At 41.4% G+C, this 16,051-nt stretch overlaps 1 protein-coding gene across 1 annotated transcript; it reads left to right on the forward strand.

Moving 5' to 3' along the window:
• The first annotated feature begins 3,619 nt into the window (after positions 1-3,619).
• LOC311359718 (myosin heavy chain, fast skeletal muscle-like) lies at positions 3,620-14,530 on the forward strand. The gene is made up of 41 exons (XM_084479770.1): positions 3,620-3,645; positions 4,460-4,501; positions 4,631-4,852; positions 4,936-5,079; positions 5,174-5,330; positions 5,417-5,444; positions 5,532-5,640; positions 5,727-5,819; positions 5,905-5,968; positions 6,046-6,144; positions 6,293-6,396; positions 6,508-6,646; positions 6,787-6,905; positions 7,259-7,408; positions 7,499-7,669; positions 7,761-8,061; positions 8,171-8,241; positions 8,357-8,444; positions 8,548-8,665; positions 8,763-8,886; positions 8,976-9,112; positions 9,225-9,480; positions 9,578-9,820; positions 9,903-10,079; positions 10,166-10,311; positions 10,424-10,514; positions 10,599-10,988; positions 11,074-11,200; positions 11,342-11,460; positions 11,572-11,768; positions 11,857-12,040; positions 12,132-12,297; positions 12,422-12,546; positions 12,652-12,960; positions 13,068-13,271; positions 13,380-13,505; positions 13,596-13,766; positions 13,843-13,947; positions 14,065-14,160; positions 14,256-14,387; positions 14,475-14,530. The coding sequence occupies exons 3-41, from the start codon at positions 4,643-4,645 to the stop codon at positions 14,490-14,492; spliced, it is 5,808 nt and encodes a 1,935-aa protein (XP_084335896.1). The 5' UTR covers positions 3,620-3,645; positions 4,460-4,501; positions 4,631-4,642; the 3' UTR covers positions 14,493-14,530.
• Positions 14,531-16,051: the final 1,521 nt, after the last annotated feature.

The following is a 16,051-nucleotide window of genomic DNA, read 5'->3' on the forward strand; positions in this document are numbered from 1 at the left end:
AAACCTTTAAACCTTTACACATTTACACAAACGTCTTGTAAAGTTGTCTTCAACTTTGTGTGAAGGTATGTATACATATATATATATATATATACATACCTTCACACAACGTACAAGGACACATTTCTATACGACTACATGTTGCAGCCTATATTAAGCTCAGCTTTTAAATGAAACTATGTATGCTTGTATCAGCCCCAACTCATAGTGGTATTCCCGGCTCAGGCCCAAGTTCCTCCGAGATTCTGTGGCTGACCTCCCTGACTGTCGTGTTGGTTTTGGACAAGGGCATGTTGGCACTTGGCAACACCTTTCTGGACTGACCACAACACAGCCACAACCAGGGAATCTGGCACCCTGGACAATGGGAGGTTCAAGATAATTGAGCTAAAACATGATTGCGCATTTACCTTGGCTGGACGCCAGCATTGGTCTGATTAGCATTAGTCTCTTCTTCTTCAGAATGGCGTTTCGAACCACAGCACACAAAATATTATTCAATAGGATTGTTTCTTGGGAACCCGACAAAAACACTTCACAAAATAATTCAAATGTAGATAATATAAACCTGACAAAATAAATTTATTTTACACAAAATTACATGACATAGCCTACACAGTTTATGAACATTTCAATAATCTTAATGTAGTGGTGAAAAAAATAGTAATGATCTAGTAGAAGGGGACGCTGGTAAACTGTAAAGTCATCCTTATGAAAAACACATGAGTAAAAGCAATAAAGTAGCTCAAATAATATTTATTTAAATGTGCAGTGTGCAGAATGTATGCCATGTTTCACCGCCATGCTTCTATCCCAGAACAGTTAAGTGTCCCTAGAGAGGACGCCTTTTTAGCACATTGTGGTTCCACAATGCGGGACAATTATTAATAATAATAATAATAATAATAATAATAATAATGGCTGTCTTATGCTATGATCATTTTTTTATGTTATTTTTACTTTGTTACCATGAACACATATTAACACACAATTAACATAGCAGAACTAAATCACATTGAGAATTGGCTTCTCTCATCTTGAGAAGGAAGTAAATTGTTCTGTCATGTAACCATGGAACAATCGTGGGAGGGATTGTGATTAGGCTTCAACTAATTAATTACATAATAACACATTTTTCTTGAAACCATCAATACAATGTGCAGTATACAACACTGGTCTGTGGTCAAAAGGTGTTGGAATATCCTTATGCAGAATTTTCTTCTTTGACGTTTCCAAAAATATCTGTATATAATCGGGCAGTCCCAAAATATGTCACCATATGGTCACCCACCATACCACTGCCTTTCAAGCATTTATTGGTAGAATTGTTTCGAATGACTTAGGGTGTCTGCAGGATCCTGAAGAAACTAATTTTAACCTTCAAATCAAATTCTTTCCACAGCAGGCTCCATACCCCCCCCCCCCCCCCCATGACATCTAGAACATACTGTATGTCATCGTCCACTATTTTATTCAGCTCCTGTTCCCATTGTCATTTGATGTGTAGGGTGTTGTCTAACATCTCCAGCATTAGCTTTTTGTAAACATGTGATATTCGCTTTTTTGTTGATGCAGGGTGAACAGATGTATAAAATGGGTTTCTATATTGGTTGGTTCTCTTTTAATATAATCACAGTCTGTATTTTTTGTGATGTAGTGTCTATATATCTATATAACTAAGACAATAACTAAATACATATTTTTAATGGACTCACTTTTGGTACTTGAAGTGGTACTTAATAATGTCATCGTAGACGATGACATTATTAACTTATTAACTGTAAGGTGCCTACTGGAAACCTACAGGCCACCATAGCTTCTCCTAGGTCGCTATGAAGCGACGGGTGGGGTGCTATTAAGTCTCTTGCAATCTGCAACCTCCCCACTAAATCACACTGCTACTACTACTACTACACACTACACCTTTAAGTATCAAATTATTTGTCTGGGTTCAAATGTAAGCAGCTCTACACTAGTGGATGAGGAGGATGCCTTCATACTGCTGCTTACGCTGTAGCTTGTGGACATGCCATTAAGATTTACCACAAAATATTATTTGGGCTTGATGTGTCTCAACTTCAGATCAGCAGTTTTTCTCACACATATGCAACACAAAAAGAAGTACAGAAGTCATCAAGGATAATTTATTTGCATGATAAGTGCACAATGATTTTCAGATTTTGTTTTGTAGTGAGAAACAATGAATCCACTGCAAATGTACTGCAGTAAAATGAAAAATAAAAGGAATATAGTTATAAAAAATTGAAAGTCAACAGAAATTTAAAAAAATCAGTACAAAAGAAAAAAGTACAGATATTCTAACAAATGACTTAAGTACTGTATCAAAGGATTTATACCTCATTATCCGATATGTTTTCAGTGCAGTCTCTTTATGACATGACAAACAAAAGCAAAAGACCAAATTGTACCAACTGTCTCAGCCCTAACAGTATAATAAGCTATGGGGCTGGATGGGGCAGTGGGGGAGCACACACGTGAAGAAAAAATAAAAGGCTCAACCTTGAATTGAGCCAGCAGATAAAAATAGGGTTGGCCCTGTCATGAGCCAACACATGTCAGCAACATTCAACAATAGAGGAATGAACGGCTGATGTGGATCTTATAATAGGTATCTCCAGGTCGATAAAAATAAAATAAGTAAGGTTTAGCATTAATAATTGTTGAACAGGGACAATTATAAACCATTGTATAGTCCCCTCTCACCACCAATTTTGCTATTGCAGGTATTCAAAAGTAAATACATTTAAGGATTGAAATCGAAGGTTATGTGGAATGTCTTGTGTTAGTTTAACCAAGATTATTATTATAAGTATAAAAGTATAGTAGTATAAGTATAAGTATACATTATGTATGTATGTATTCATCGGCTCTGTTGGTGTTATTTATTTGTGTTACAACAATAGGTTATTTTCAACCTTGAATTCAAAGACATTGTTCAGAAGATCAACGGATAATGAAAGAACATTAAGCAATGGAACAGACTCAGACAACTTATAAATATATGCTTTACCCAAGACTCAAGTCCTCATTGGATCTTATACTCCGGTATGAAGTCATAAAATTTTGTAAGCTCCTTGCATGCCATAAGCAAGCCTTAATGACATTGCCAGTTATGAATACAATGCTGCAAATCCATTAATAAACTCTGCTATCATTTATTAATAGAGGGTACTTTTTGATTCTGAAGAATTAAATGAAAAGCACTAATAGTATCGACAGGTGGAACGGTTTTAACTTTTACTTCAACACATGCATATTTTAGTTGCAGTAATTATAATTTGATTTGCCCAAACAACAATTTTGGGCTGACCTTCATGATACAAAATTAAATTAAGTTAATTTTAAAAACATTCACAATTTTCAATTAAGCAATATTTCAATAAATATTACATTGTTCATGTTCTCTTTTCAATATTCAACCTCTATTTGACCTACACTCACCATACATTTCGAAGCATCCCAAGGATAAGTGCCACTCAAATGCCAAATACATATTCAAATGTAACTGAGCCCATTGAAGCCATGGCCTTATTGGGATTGTGCCTCGCTGCAGAATCTCAACTATAAAAGACATCTTCAGGGAGATGAGGAGATGCAGGGAAGATTTAGAGGCTACATCTCAGGGTAAGTCCGGCGCAGGTTGCAGCTGCCAGGGAATGGAAAGTAGGGCCATTTTAAAATGCTTTCGGCCTCTTGCCACATATGTGGCTCTGTGATGATGTTAATGCTAATGCTTAAGGGATTTATTGTAGTATTACATGAATTACATATTTACAAGGACTAATAGACTTGCTGGACTTGCTTTTGAAGTGCTGTAAATTATGACGTGTAAAGCTGAGTAATGGAAAGCAGATTCTGATAATGCTACTACTACTTATACTGTTACTAATACTACTACCATTACTACCACTACGTTTACTACTAGTACTTTTACTATAGTATTACTGCTGCTAATACTACTACTGCTACTACTACAACTACAACTACTACTACTATTACTGCTACAACTACTACTGCTTCTGCTAATGCTACTACTACTACTGCACCTACTATTAATATTACTACTACTACTACTTCTACAACGACGACTACTACTTCTAATATAATACTTCTGATATTACTCCTAATACTACTATAGTACTACTACTGGCAATACAACTACTACTACTATAACTACTACTGATAATATTAAAAAGATAAATATGTTATTCTGCGATATTATATTATTCAATAAGAGACATGCTTATAATAGGCTTTATTTACTAAGAATAAAATCCTCAGATTATAATGATACTAGAATTTTAATTTAATGTCAAACTACATGAAATGTTATTCACTTGTATATGTAAAACTAAATTAAATTAACATCTTAGTGCAAAACTAAAGCTCAACATATATAACATGTATATTGAATGTGAACATGAATATTCTTCAACAGGATCTCGTCTTTAAAATTTCCTCTGTGACTGGGAAGGAACAGGTGAGCTTTTATACGATTTATTTTATATGAAAGAAATTTCAGATTTTAAACTGTGATGTCACAGGTTATAATGTTAATAATATACGGTTGTAATTCAACATGGACGACTAACTCAGTATCTCCGTCCAGTAAGCAGCCACCATGAGCACGGACGCGGAGATGGCCGTTTACGGCAAGGCAGCCATTTACCTCCGTAAGCCGGAGAAGGAGAGGATAGAGGCCCAAAGCAAGCCCTTTGACTCCAAGAACTCTGGTTATGTGGCTGACGTGAAGGAAATGTACCTCAAGTGTGTGATCACCAAGAGGGACGGGGGCAAGCTCACAGTGAAACTGATGGAAGGCACTGAGGAGGTACACCGCCATTCATATCATTGAGTTAGGTGTGACCATTTCAAGATATAAAATGACTCAATCCCTTTCTTTCCATATTTTAGGAGAGGACAGTCAAGGAGGATGATGTCACACAGATGAATCCTCCCAAGTATGACAAGATTGAGGACATGGCCATGATGACCTATCTCAATGAAGCCTCTGTGTTGTATAACCTCAAAGAGCGTTATGCAGCATGGATGATCTACGTAAGATAGCCTGCCTGCTCAGTAAAATGCAGCATACTCATAAGAAGGACTGACAGAAAGGTTCAGGTGTTCATAGCCATGTTATTCCCTTCAGACCTACTCTGGGCTGTTCTGTGCCACTGTAAACCCCTACAAGTGGCTCCCAGTGTACGACTCAGATGTCGTAGCTGCCTACAGAGGAAAGAAGCGTATGGAGGCTCCACCCCACATCTTCTCTGTCTCTGACAATGCCTACCAGTTCATGGCTACCGGTATGTCTAACTTCACAATGATAATACAAATCAACACACTGTCCTACAGATCTCCGTGTCTAACCTGTAATATTTTTCTACAACAGATAGAGAGAATCAGTCTGTCTTGATCACGTAAGTTCTGCTTTGATTGAACCCGATGTACAGTATTTAAAAGATACAGTTGAGTACTTTCTATTTAATACATGTTTCTATACCCAGTGGAGAATCCGGTGCTGGAAAGACTGTGAACACCAAGCGTGTCATCCAGTACTTTGCCACTATCTCAGTTAGTGGTGGTGGAGAGAAGAAGAAGGAAAACAAAATGGGGGTACGAAATCACTGGTTAACAGGGCAATAGTTCACTCTGGACTTGTTGCATTGCTCCTCTCATTTTCTCTCCATGTGTAACTACAGGGATCTCTAGAGGACCAGATCATTGCTGCCAACCCCCTGCTGGAGGCCTACGGTAATGCCAAGACCGTGAGGAATGACAACTCCTCTCGCTTTGTAAGTATGGAGCACTTCAGCCTGTACATCTTTAGGCACTTGATTGATCATTAGGAAGGAGTATAACCAAAGTTTATCCAAACAGGGTAAATTCATCAGGATCCATTTCAATACTAGTGGCAAACTGGCTAGTGCTGATATTGAGACATGTAAGTATCCATCTCAGACGGTGAATATATTTCAACACCTGGATAAATCGTTTTTCATTAATGATGTATTGTTATAGATCTGCTGGAGAAGTCTAGAGTGACATTCCAGCTGCCAGATGAGAGAGGCTACCACATCTTCTACCAGATGATGACCAACCACAAGCCTGAGATCATTGGTAAGATGGATGCTCATGAGCCTTGTAACACAATGCTTGCCCTTCAAGAGAGCCTATAGCAGTGAATGAGACTGTTATTGGTACTTCAACTCAGGAACTGTCTGTTGTAAAGCAAGATGTATTACATGATACTTGTTTTGATCTCCAGAAATGACGCTCATCACCAGCAACCCCTACGACTTCCCCATGTGCAGTCAGGGTCAGATCACTGTGGCCAGCATCGACGACAAAGAGGAGCTGGATGCTACTGATGTGAGCTTGACTTCCACTACACTTGCATCTCTGTCCAAAAATGCTTCAGTAGTTGCTCTGCAATAACACGTCTTCATGACTAAAATGGAAAATGTTTTCTTCTAAATACAGACTGCTATTGACATTCTGGGCTTCAGTAATGAAGAGAAGATGGCCATCTACAAGCTCACTGGTGCAGTGCTTCACCACGGTAACATGAAGTTCAAGCAGAAGCAGCGTGAGGAGCAGGCTGAGCCAGACGGCAATGAGGGCGAGTACCTTTCCTCTAAAATAGTGCTGGACTTTGGATTGATTTAGATGAAAAGATTGCACATAATTGTCCAATGTTGTATGAGATGTGACAGTAGCATGTAAACTGTGACGTAAATATAGTCCATGTTGCTTTCACAGAGGCTGACAAAATCGGCTACCTGCTGGGCCTGAACTCAGCTGATATGCTGAAGGCTCTCTGCTACCCCAGAGTGAAGGTCGGCAACGAGTATGTCACCAAGGGTCAGACTGTACCTCAGGTAACCAAGATAACAAGGCTTGATTCATCGAAAAGATATAAAGAATTTGTTTACATCTCATTTTCACTGCATAGTCAAGTCTGATTCCGTTAGATTACCTTTATCAGGAAATCCAAGCTCAGGTCATTACATTTTGTTTGTTTCAATCAATTTTATTTGTGCCCTTAATCACATTTACAGTCTCAAAGAGCTTAACAGGCCATATATTTATGACACTCCCCTAACCCTAGCCCCCCATAGGGCAAGAAAAAACCTCCAGGGATGTTTAGGAGTGCAATTGGTGACATCATTTGCATACATAATAATACAAGCAAAGACAATATTTCATGTAAAAATGTCCCGCATTTCCAAAGGTCAACAACTCAGTGAGTGCCCTGGCCAAGTCTACCTATGAGAAGATGTTCTTGTGGATGGTCATCCGCATCAACGAGATGCTGGACACCAAGCAACCCAGACAGTACTTTATTGGAGTGCTGGATATCGCTGGTTTTGAGATATTTAATGTGAGCTGATCATCAACTCATTTTTATTTCAAACATTTCTTGATTTCAACTTCTCATTTATCTGAGATTAAACTTCTTTCAAACTAATAGTTCAACAGCATGGAGCAGCTGTGCATCAACTTCACCAATGAGAAACTGCAACAGTTCTTCAATCACCACATGTTCGTCTTGGAGCAAGAGGAGTACAAGAAGGAGGGTATCATCTGGGAATTCATTGACTTCGGCATGGACTTGGCTGCCTGCATTGAGCTTATTGAGAAGGTACACAATAATGTTCTGAGATAATACCACCAAACATGGTGTGTTCCAAACAGACCTCACCATAACACTTGGTGTGTTTTCTTCTACTCAGCCAATGGGCATCTTCTCCATCCTCGAAGAGGAGTGCATGTTCCCCAAGGCTTCAGATGTGACCTTCAAGGCCAAGCTGTACGACCAGCATCTTGGTAAAACCAAAGCATTTGAGAAGCCCAAGCCTGCCAAAGGCAAGGCTGAGGCCCACTTCTCCCTGGTGCACTACGCTGGAACAGTGGACTACAACATCAACGGCTGGCTGGACAAGAACAAGGACCCCCTGAATGACTCTGTGGTTCAACTCTACCAGAAGTCTTCAGTTAAACTCCTGCCTGTCCTGTATCCCCCAGTAATAGAAGGTACAATAGCACTTGAAATATGGAATAGGTTGTTATTTTCGAGTATTATGTACAGGAACCTTTGTCATTTTAAAACTAATCATACAAAAATCTTTATTTTAAATTACAGAGACTGGCGGTTCAAAGAAGGGAGCCAAGAAGAAGGGCGGTTCCATGCAAACCGTGTCTTCACAGTTCAGGGTAATATTTTAGTTTTTCCTCAACCAGATCTAATGCCATTTCATGAAGATATCATTTATGTCATTATAGATGTCATTGCCATTATGTTTTTGCACCAAACTTCTTGTATCTACAGGAGAATCTGGGCAAGCTGATGACCAACTTGAGGAGCACCCATCCTCACTTTGTGCGTTGCCTGATTCCAAATGAGTCAAAGACTCCAGGTACAATTACACTAGTAGCAGTGTGTAAAGGTTTGGTGAAAAAGCCTATGAGTCATGAATTATTTAACGATATTATTAATTATGTGCAAATACCTATTAACAGGTCTTATGGAGAACTTCCTGGTTATCCACCAGCTGAGGTGTAACGGTGTACTGGAAGGTATCAGAATCTGCAGAAAGGGCTTCCCCAGCAGAATCCTCTATGCTGACTTCAAGCAGAGGTAACCATTAATGAACCATCATATGCTACTATGGGATTCGAAAATCCACATTGTGAGAATATAATAACAAATATCACCATGACCCCTCTCATCTAAGGTACAAAGTACTGAATGCCAGCGTCATCCCTGAGGGACAGTTTATTGACAACAAGAAGGCTTCTGAGAAGCTGCTTGGCTCAATTGACGTGAATCATGATGAGTACAAATTTGGCCACACCAAGGTAAACACCAACCACTCTTCTGAACTAGATATATTGAGGAGATTCCAGGCAAAACCAGAATGTATGACCATTTGCCATCTCCTTCCAAGGTGTTCTTCAAGGCCGGTTTGCTCGGTCTTCTTGAGGAGATGCGAGATGAGAAGCTGGCAATCCTGGTTGGATTGACTCAGGCTCTCTGCCGGGGATTTCTTATGAGGACGGAGTTTAAGAAGATGATGGAGAGGAGGCAAGTTGAAGATCTACATTATCCTGTTGTGTGCCATATACTAGCGATAATCTTTAAACAATGAATGATAGTGTGGTTAATTTTGACAAACCTTTTGTTTTATAAACCATAGGGAAGCTGTCTACACTATTCAGTACAACATCCGTTCATTCATGAACGTCAAAACCTGGCCGTGGATGAAGGTGTACTACAAGATCAAGCCTCTTCTGAAGAGTGCTGAGACTGAGAAGGAGCTTTCTCAGATGAAGGAGAACTACGATAAGATGAAGACAGACCTGTCCACTGCCCTGGCAAAGAAGAAGGAACTGGAGGAGAAGATGGTCTCTCTTCTGCAAGAGAAAAATGATCTGCTGCTGCAAGTGGCATCTGTACGTGTGATAGATGTTGATACGTTCACCACAAAATGATTGGTAGAATCCATGGAAATCTTCATGAAACTTTCATGTGTTTTGTATTGTGAAACAGGAAGGAGATAACCTGTCAGATGCTGAGGAAAGATGTGAGGGACTTATCAAGAACAAGATCCAGCTCGAGGCCAAACTCAAGGAGACAACTGAGAGACTGGAGGACGAGGAGGAGATGAATGCTGAGCTGACTGCTAAGAAGAGGAAGCTGGAGGATGAATGCTCTGAGCTCAAGAAGGACATTGATGATCTGGAGCTTACCTTGGCCAAAGTGGAGAAGGAGAAACACGCCACTGAGAACAAGGTTTGTAAAGATAGAATCGACCTGAGGATGAAGATTTTGAACCATTGTATGCTTACACCTTTTGTTATGTTCTGCATATTAGGTGAAGAACCTGACTGAGGAGATGGCCTCTATGGATGAGAATGTGGCCAAGCTGTCAAAAGAGAAGAAAGCCCTCCAAGAAGCACACCAGCAGACCCTTGATGACCTGCAGGCAGAGGAAGACAAAGTCAACACTCTGACCAAGGCCAAAACCAAGCTGGAACAGCAAGTGGATGATGTACGTTTATTTGACAATATGCAATTCATATGAATGTATTGAGTTATATACCTTGCATAATAACAAGCAAATGTTGAAATATGAAGCTTGAAGGTTCTCTGGAGCAAGAGAAGAAGCTTCGTATGGACCTTGAGAGAGCCAAGCGAAAGCTTGAGGGTGATCTGAAGCTGGCTCAGGAATCCATCATGGATCTTGAGAATGATAAGCAGCAGTCTGATGAAAAGATCAAGAAGTAAATATACATTGCAATGATTCATAATATGGCTCAGAATACTAACAATGCAATTTGGGAGTTGTGTTTCATTTTCATCATTCATCAAATAACTTCCCTGTGAATCTCCAAGGAAGGACTTTGAGACCAGCCAACTTCTGAGCAAGATTGAAGATGAGCAGTCCCTGGGCACTCAGCTTCAGAAGAAAATTAAGGAGCTTCAGGTGAGTCTGTGGTGTTGAGATCATTTCCGATATGAAAATGTGTTTTTCAGTAATAATTCACTCATCTCCATCCCTCATTACTAGGCCCGCATTGAGGAGCTTGAGGAAGAGATTGAGGCTGAGCGTGCCGCTCGTGCCAAGGTTGAGAAGCAGAGAGCTGACCTCTCCAGGGAACTTGAGGAGATCAGTGAGAGGCTCGAGGAGGCCGGGGGAGCCACTTCTGCTCAGATTGAGATGAACAAGAAGCGCGAGGCTGAGTTCCAGAAGCTGCGTCGTGACCTGGAGGAGTCCACCCTGCAGCATGAAGCCACTGCCGCTGCTCTGCGCAAGAAGCAGGCGGACAGTGTCGCAGAGCTGGGAGAGCAGATCGACAACCTCCAGCGCGTCAAACAGAAGCTGGAGAAGGAGAAGAGCGAATTCAAGATGGAGATCGACGACCTCTCCAGCAACATGGAAGCTGTTGCCAAGTCGAAGGTAAACTCGTTAATGCATACATTGTAAAACTGAATAAAAGTCATGTTGTTTACACATACTCACCTAAATAAATGCCAATGACCAGGGTAACCTTGAGAAGATGTGTCGTACTCTGGAGGACCAGCTCAGTGAGCTCAAGTCTAAGAATGACGAGAACGTCCGCCAGATGAATGATGCCAGTGCTCAGAGGGCGAGGCTGCTCACTGAGAATGGTGAGTTCATTCACCTTCTACTCTTATGGCTGAATCTGTTGACAGATACAGATGGCTTTCTTGATCCCAGATTAATTGATTTAGTTGCACTACATATTCAACATCATATGTAAAAACCCATTCCAATCTTCTCCTAAACAGGTGAGTTTGGTCGTCAGCTTGAGGAGAAAGAAGCCCTTGTGTCCCAGCTGACCAGAGGCAAGCAGGCCTTCACACAGCAGTTGGAGGAGCTGAAGAGACATGTTGAGGAGGAGGTTAAGGTAGGCCTTTTCAAAGCAATTTCAAATAGATAGATAGATAAATAGATTTATTAATTTGCAGTTGTGAAAATATGTGTCCCTAATTGCTGATTTTAAATTCCTCTCTTGTAGGCCAAGAATGCTCTTGCTCATGGTGTGCAATCTGCCCGCCACGACTGTGACCTCCTGAGGGAGCAGTTTGAGGAGGAGCAGGAGGCCAAGGCTGAGCTGCAGCGTGGGATGTCCAAGGCCAACAGTGAGGTGGCTCAGTGGAGGAGCAAGTATGAAACTGATGCTATCCAGCGCACTGAGGAGCTTGAGGAGGCCAAGTGAGTCAAATTGACTGGTTTATTGTGGTTTCATCTCACAAACTACAATTCAGTTCCTCAACCATTATTGTTAATATTAATATGAAAGGAAAAAGCTGGCCCAGCGCCTTCAGGACGCTGAGGAGCAGATTGAGGCTACCAACTCCAAGTGTGCCTCTCTGGAGAAGACCAAGCAGAGGCTCCTGGGTGAGGTGGAGGACCTCATGGTTGATGTGGAGCGGGCTAACGGACTGGCTGCCAACCTTGACAAGAAGCAGAGGAACTTTGACAAGGTAATACTGTTCTCTCTTTGGGGTTTTACAATGTCAACAAAGCATCATGTTAGAGGGTCAGATCTATGAGATTATGTATTATGTTATTCAGGTTCTGGCAGAGTGGAAGCAGAAGTATGAGGAGGGACAGGCAGAGCTTGAGGGATCCCTGAAAGAGACTCGTTCTCTCAGCACTGAGCTTTTCAAGATTAAGAACTCCTATGAGGAATCTCTGGATCATCTGGAGACACTGAAGCGTGAGAACAAGAACCTGCAGCGTAAGTTCTCCAATGAACACCACATATCCTTTAACCCATATCCACAAATTTGGTGGATGCTGGATATGAACATATAGCACTATGTATATCTTCCTTAAAAATACACATATTCTACCTCCTGCAGAGGAGATCTCTGACATTACCGAACAACTTGGTGAGACTGGTAAGAGCATCCATGAGCTGGAGAAGTCTAAGAAGCAGGTGGAAACCGAGAAGATTGAGATCCAAACAGCCCTTGAGGAAGCTGAGGTGATCTAATCTGAAAAATCGTGTTTTTCTTAATATATATTCCTCTAAAATTGTAGATAAAAATATGGCCAACATTTCATTTAACAGTCAATACTATATTTATAGGGAACTCTGGAGCATGAAGAGTCCAAGATTCTGCGTGTCCAACTGGAGCTCAACCAGGTTAAGGGCGAGGTCGACCGGAAGATAGCCGAGAAGGATGAGGAGATGGAGCAGGTCAAGAGGAACAGCCAGAGGCTAATGGACTCCATGCAGACTACTCTGGACACTGAGGTCAGGAGCAGGAATGATGCCATGAGAATCAAGAAGAAGATGGAGGGAGACCTGAACGAGATGGAGATCCAGCTAAGCCATGCCAACCGCCAGGCTGCCGAGGCCCAGAAGCAGCTGAGGAATGTGCAGGGACAACTCAAGGTATAGGACTCCAGTCCACTGTTTAGACCGATGTTTATATTCCACCAATCAAAACATTTGTTTAGCATGTGATATTAATCACAATGTCCTCCTGCTGATCATTTCAGGATTCCCAACTGCACCTTGATGATGCCATTCGACTTGGGGATGACCTGAAGGAGCAAGCTGCCATGGTGGAGCGTAGGAACGGCCTCATGATGGCTGAGCTTGATGAGCTGAGGGCAGCTCTGGAACAGACAGAGAGAGGCCGCAAAGTTGCCGAGACGGAGCTGGTGGATGCCAGCGAGCGTGTTGGACTGCTGCACTCCCAGGTTAATTCAGATTGGAGGACATATGCGAGACTGATTGAAAAAGGAATCATGATTAGGAATGCATGGATGAACGCATAACCAAGCTAAATGTATTTATTTACATTGTAGAACACAAGCCTTTTGAACACAAAGAAGAAGCTTGAGACTGACCTGGTCCAAGTCCAGGGCGAGGTGGATGACATTGTACAGGAAGCCAGGAATGCTGAGGAGAAGGCCAAGAAGGCCATCACTGATGTAGGTCATTCCATTATCCAATGTCGTGGGTTTGAAAGATCATTGGTTAATTAAAGATGTTCCTGATTCACAATTTGATTATGATCTCAGGCTGCCATGATGGCTGAGGAGCTGAAGAAAGAGCAGGATACTAGCTCTCACCTGGAGAGGATGAAGAAGAACCTGGAGGTCACAGTGAAGGACCTGCAGCACCGCCTGGATGAGGCTGAGAACCTGGCCATGAAGGGTGGCAAGAAGCAGCTCCAGAAACTGGAGTCCCGGGTAAGAGAATATCAAACAGATCTATGTGTACTTCCAGACCATCAGGAACTGAGTTTAATTGCTTGATTTCCCAAAGGTGCGCGAGCTGGAGACAGAGGTTGAAGCTGAACAGAGACGTGGGGCAGATGCTATTAAGGGTGTCCGCAAGTATGAGAGGAGGGTGAAGGAACTCACATACCAGGTATGCCACATAAATATTACTTATGGCTTTTATTCTGAAAACATTTATTTTGAAAAGATTTGAGTCTCCACCTTTTAAAGTGGCCTTCTACACCTTTTTCCTTGCCCACAACTTTAGACTGATGAGGACAAGAAGAATGGCTGCAGGCTCCAGGATCTGGTTGACAAGCTCCAGCAGAAGGTGAAGGCCTACAAGAGGCAGTCTGAGGAAGCGGTAAGCCAACCCTAACCTTGACATCATGAATACAGTTGTGACCTCACTTTCAGTGGATCCCATTGAAACCTAACACAATTTGAACGGCCCAACAGGAGGAGCAGGCCAACTCCTACCTGTCCAAGTGCAGGAAGGTTCAGCATGAGCTGGAGGAGGCTGAGGAGCGGGCTGACATCGCTGAGACTCAAGTCAACAAGCTGAGGGCTAAGAGCCGTGATACTGGCAAGGTAACCGCCTCACTGCTACTTCTTCATGACCAAAACATTCACTCTTGAACATCTGTTCATCTAACTTATTATTTTTCCTTTTCACAGGCAAAGGAGGCGGAATAACTCATTATAAGCTTATTCAGAAATCACAGTCATAAAATATGACTATGGTTACGAATAATAATAAAAAGCTTGTTCATGATCCTTTTGCGTTCTTTGTCTTTTTTAATCCTTGTAAACGATTTTGGATAAAGTCACTGTTGATCTACAAAGCAATACACTGTCCACACTTCACTTGATACTAAAGAGTGTAGAAAATAGTCCCTTACGTTAAATCAGCACATCGGTTCTTTAGCAGAGCTTGTGGAGCTCCAGACATAATGAATACTATGGCTCAGCTGACCAGAAGGAAGCCACTATGACACACAGCAATGAGTCATATATACAATAAATACAATACAATACATGATCCTCATCAAAGAGGTGGAGAATTGACCCATCTTAAAGCTAACAATGAAGCAAAGGTAATTGGGATTTGAGAGGAATTTCTCTACTTGTTGTCGTGGAAATATCAATACAACTATATATGTTTATATAATTATTTAGATAATTTCTATCCATTCCCCTAGATCAGTGAACCCCAATTAGTGGCCCGCGGGCCAGATCCGGCCAGCAGGAGCCAAATGTCCGGCCCGCGCTGACCCAGTGGCATTCACATGTAAAAAACAAAAAGGGGCTGCTGCACTGCGTGTTTGTTTGCTGGACTTTTTGTTTGCTGATGTTCAGGCGGCATTTTAATAAATGAATCAATCACAATTAATCAGAGCATTATTGTGTGACTCCTAACACAGGGTATTTTCAACTACTACTAATAATTATAGTAATGATAATTAAAGCAAAATGTGCACATAAAAATGGCTAATTAAATTTTTTCAACGATATCTCGGCCCTTGGCGTGGCATGCTTGACCAAATTTGGCCCTCTGGCAAAACTAATTGGGGAACCCTGCCCTAGATAGTATTAGCATTTGCATTGCCACTGTTGCCACAGAGAACTTTCTTGCAGACATGTCCACTGCACCCATAGTGTATTGCAATTTAACTTGGTCTCTCCCGCCATGGCTGACTTCAGCCATGGCCACTCCTAAACTCTCCACGATGGTCACTGCCCCTCACCTTTTTTTCCTTTATATTAACTGCCAACGATGTGAAAGTTTCCCATAAGAATCATGTACACCAATTATCTCATGGAATAATTTCTTGGTAACTTTGCTGCCTGTATCTTCACATGATCATGCTCTAAAATTAAATCAAATATTTTGCTGACCGAAGGTTCCTAAAAAGAAGTTATTCTTCATCACTTGTTAACCTTTTGATCATTAAATGGCCTCTGGTTATCCAAACTACTTATGTATTACTGATCAAGAGACCATTCAGTCGTCCCTTAATATATTGGGAAAAAACATATACCTATCCCCACAACCCCAAATACAATGCATTACTACAGAAAAAAAAAGTATCATGACTGGTAAAGATGAGTTTCACTAGCGACACTGGATGAGACGAGAAACATTGTCTCATTTACAAAACCTCCTACCAGTCAACCTGTTGGAACGCGAGACCCAGAGTCTAAGTGATCGGTGCAGCTGCATGATAAGTCACTCAGGAGTAAAGCACAGCAAA

This window comes from Micromesistius poutassou (assembly GCF_964030765.1).
Source record: "Micromesistius poutassou genome assembly, chromosome: 15".
NCBI classification, from domain to species: Eukaryota; Metazoa; Chordata; class Actinopteri; order Gadiformes; family Gadidae; genus Micromesistius; species Micromesistius poutassou.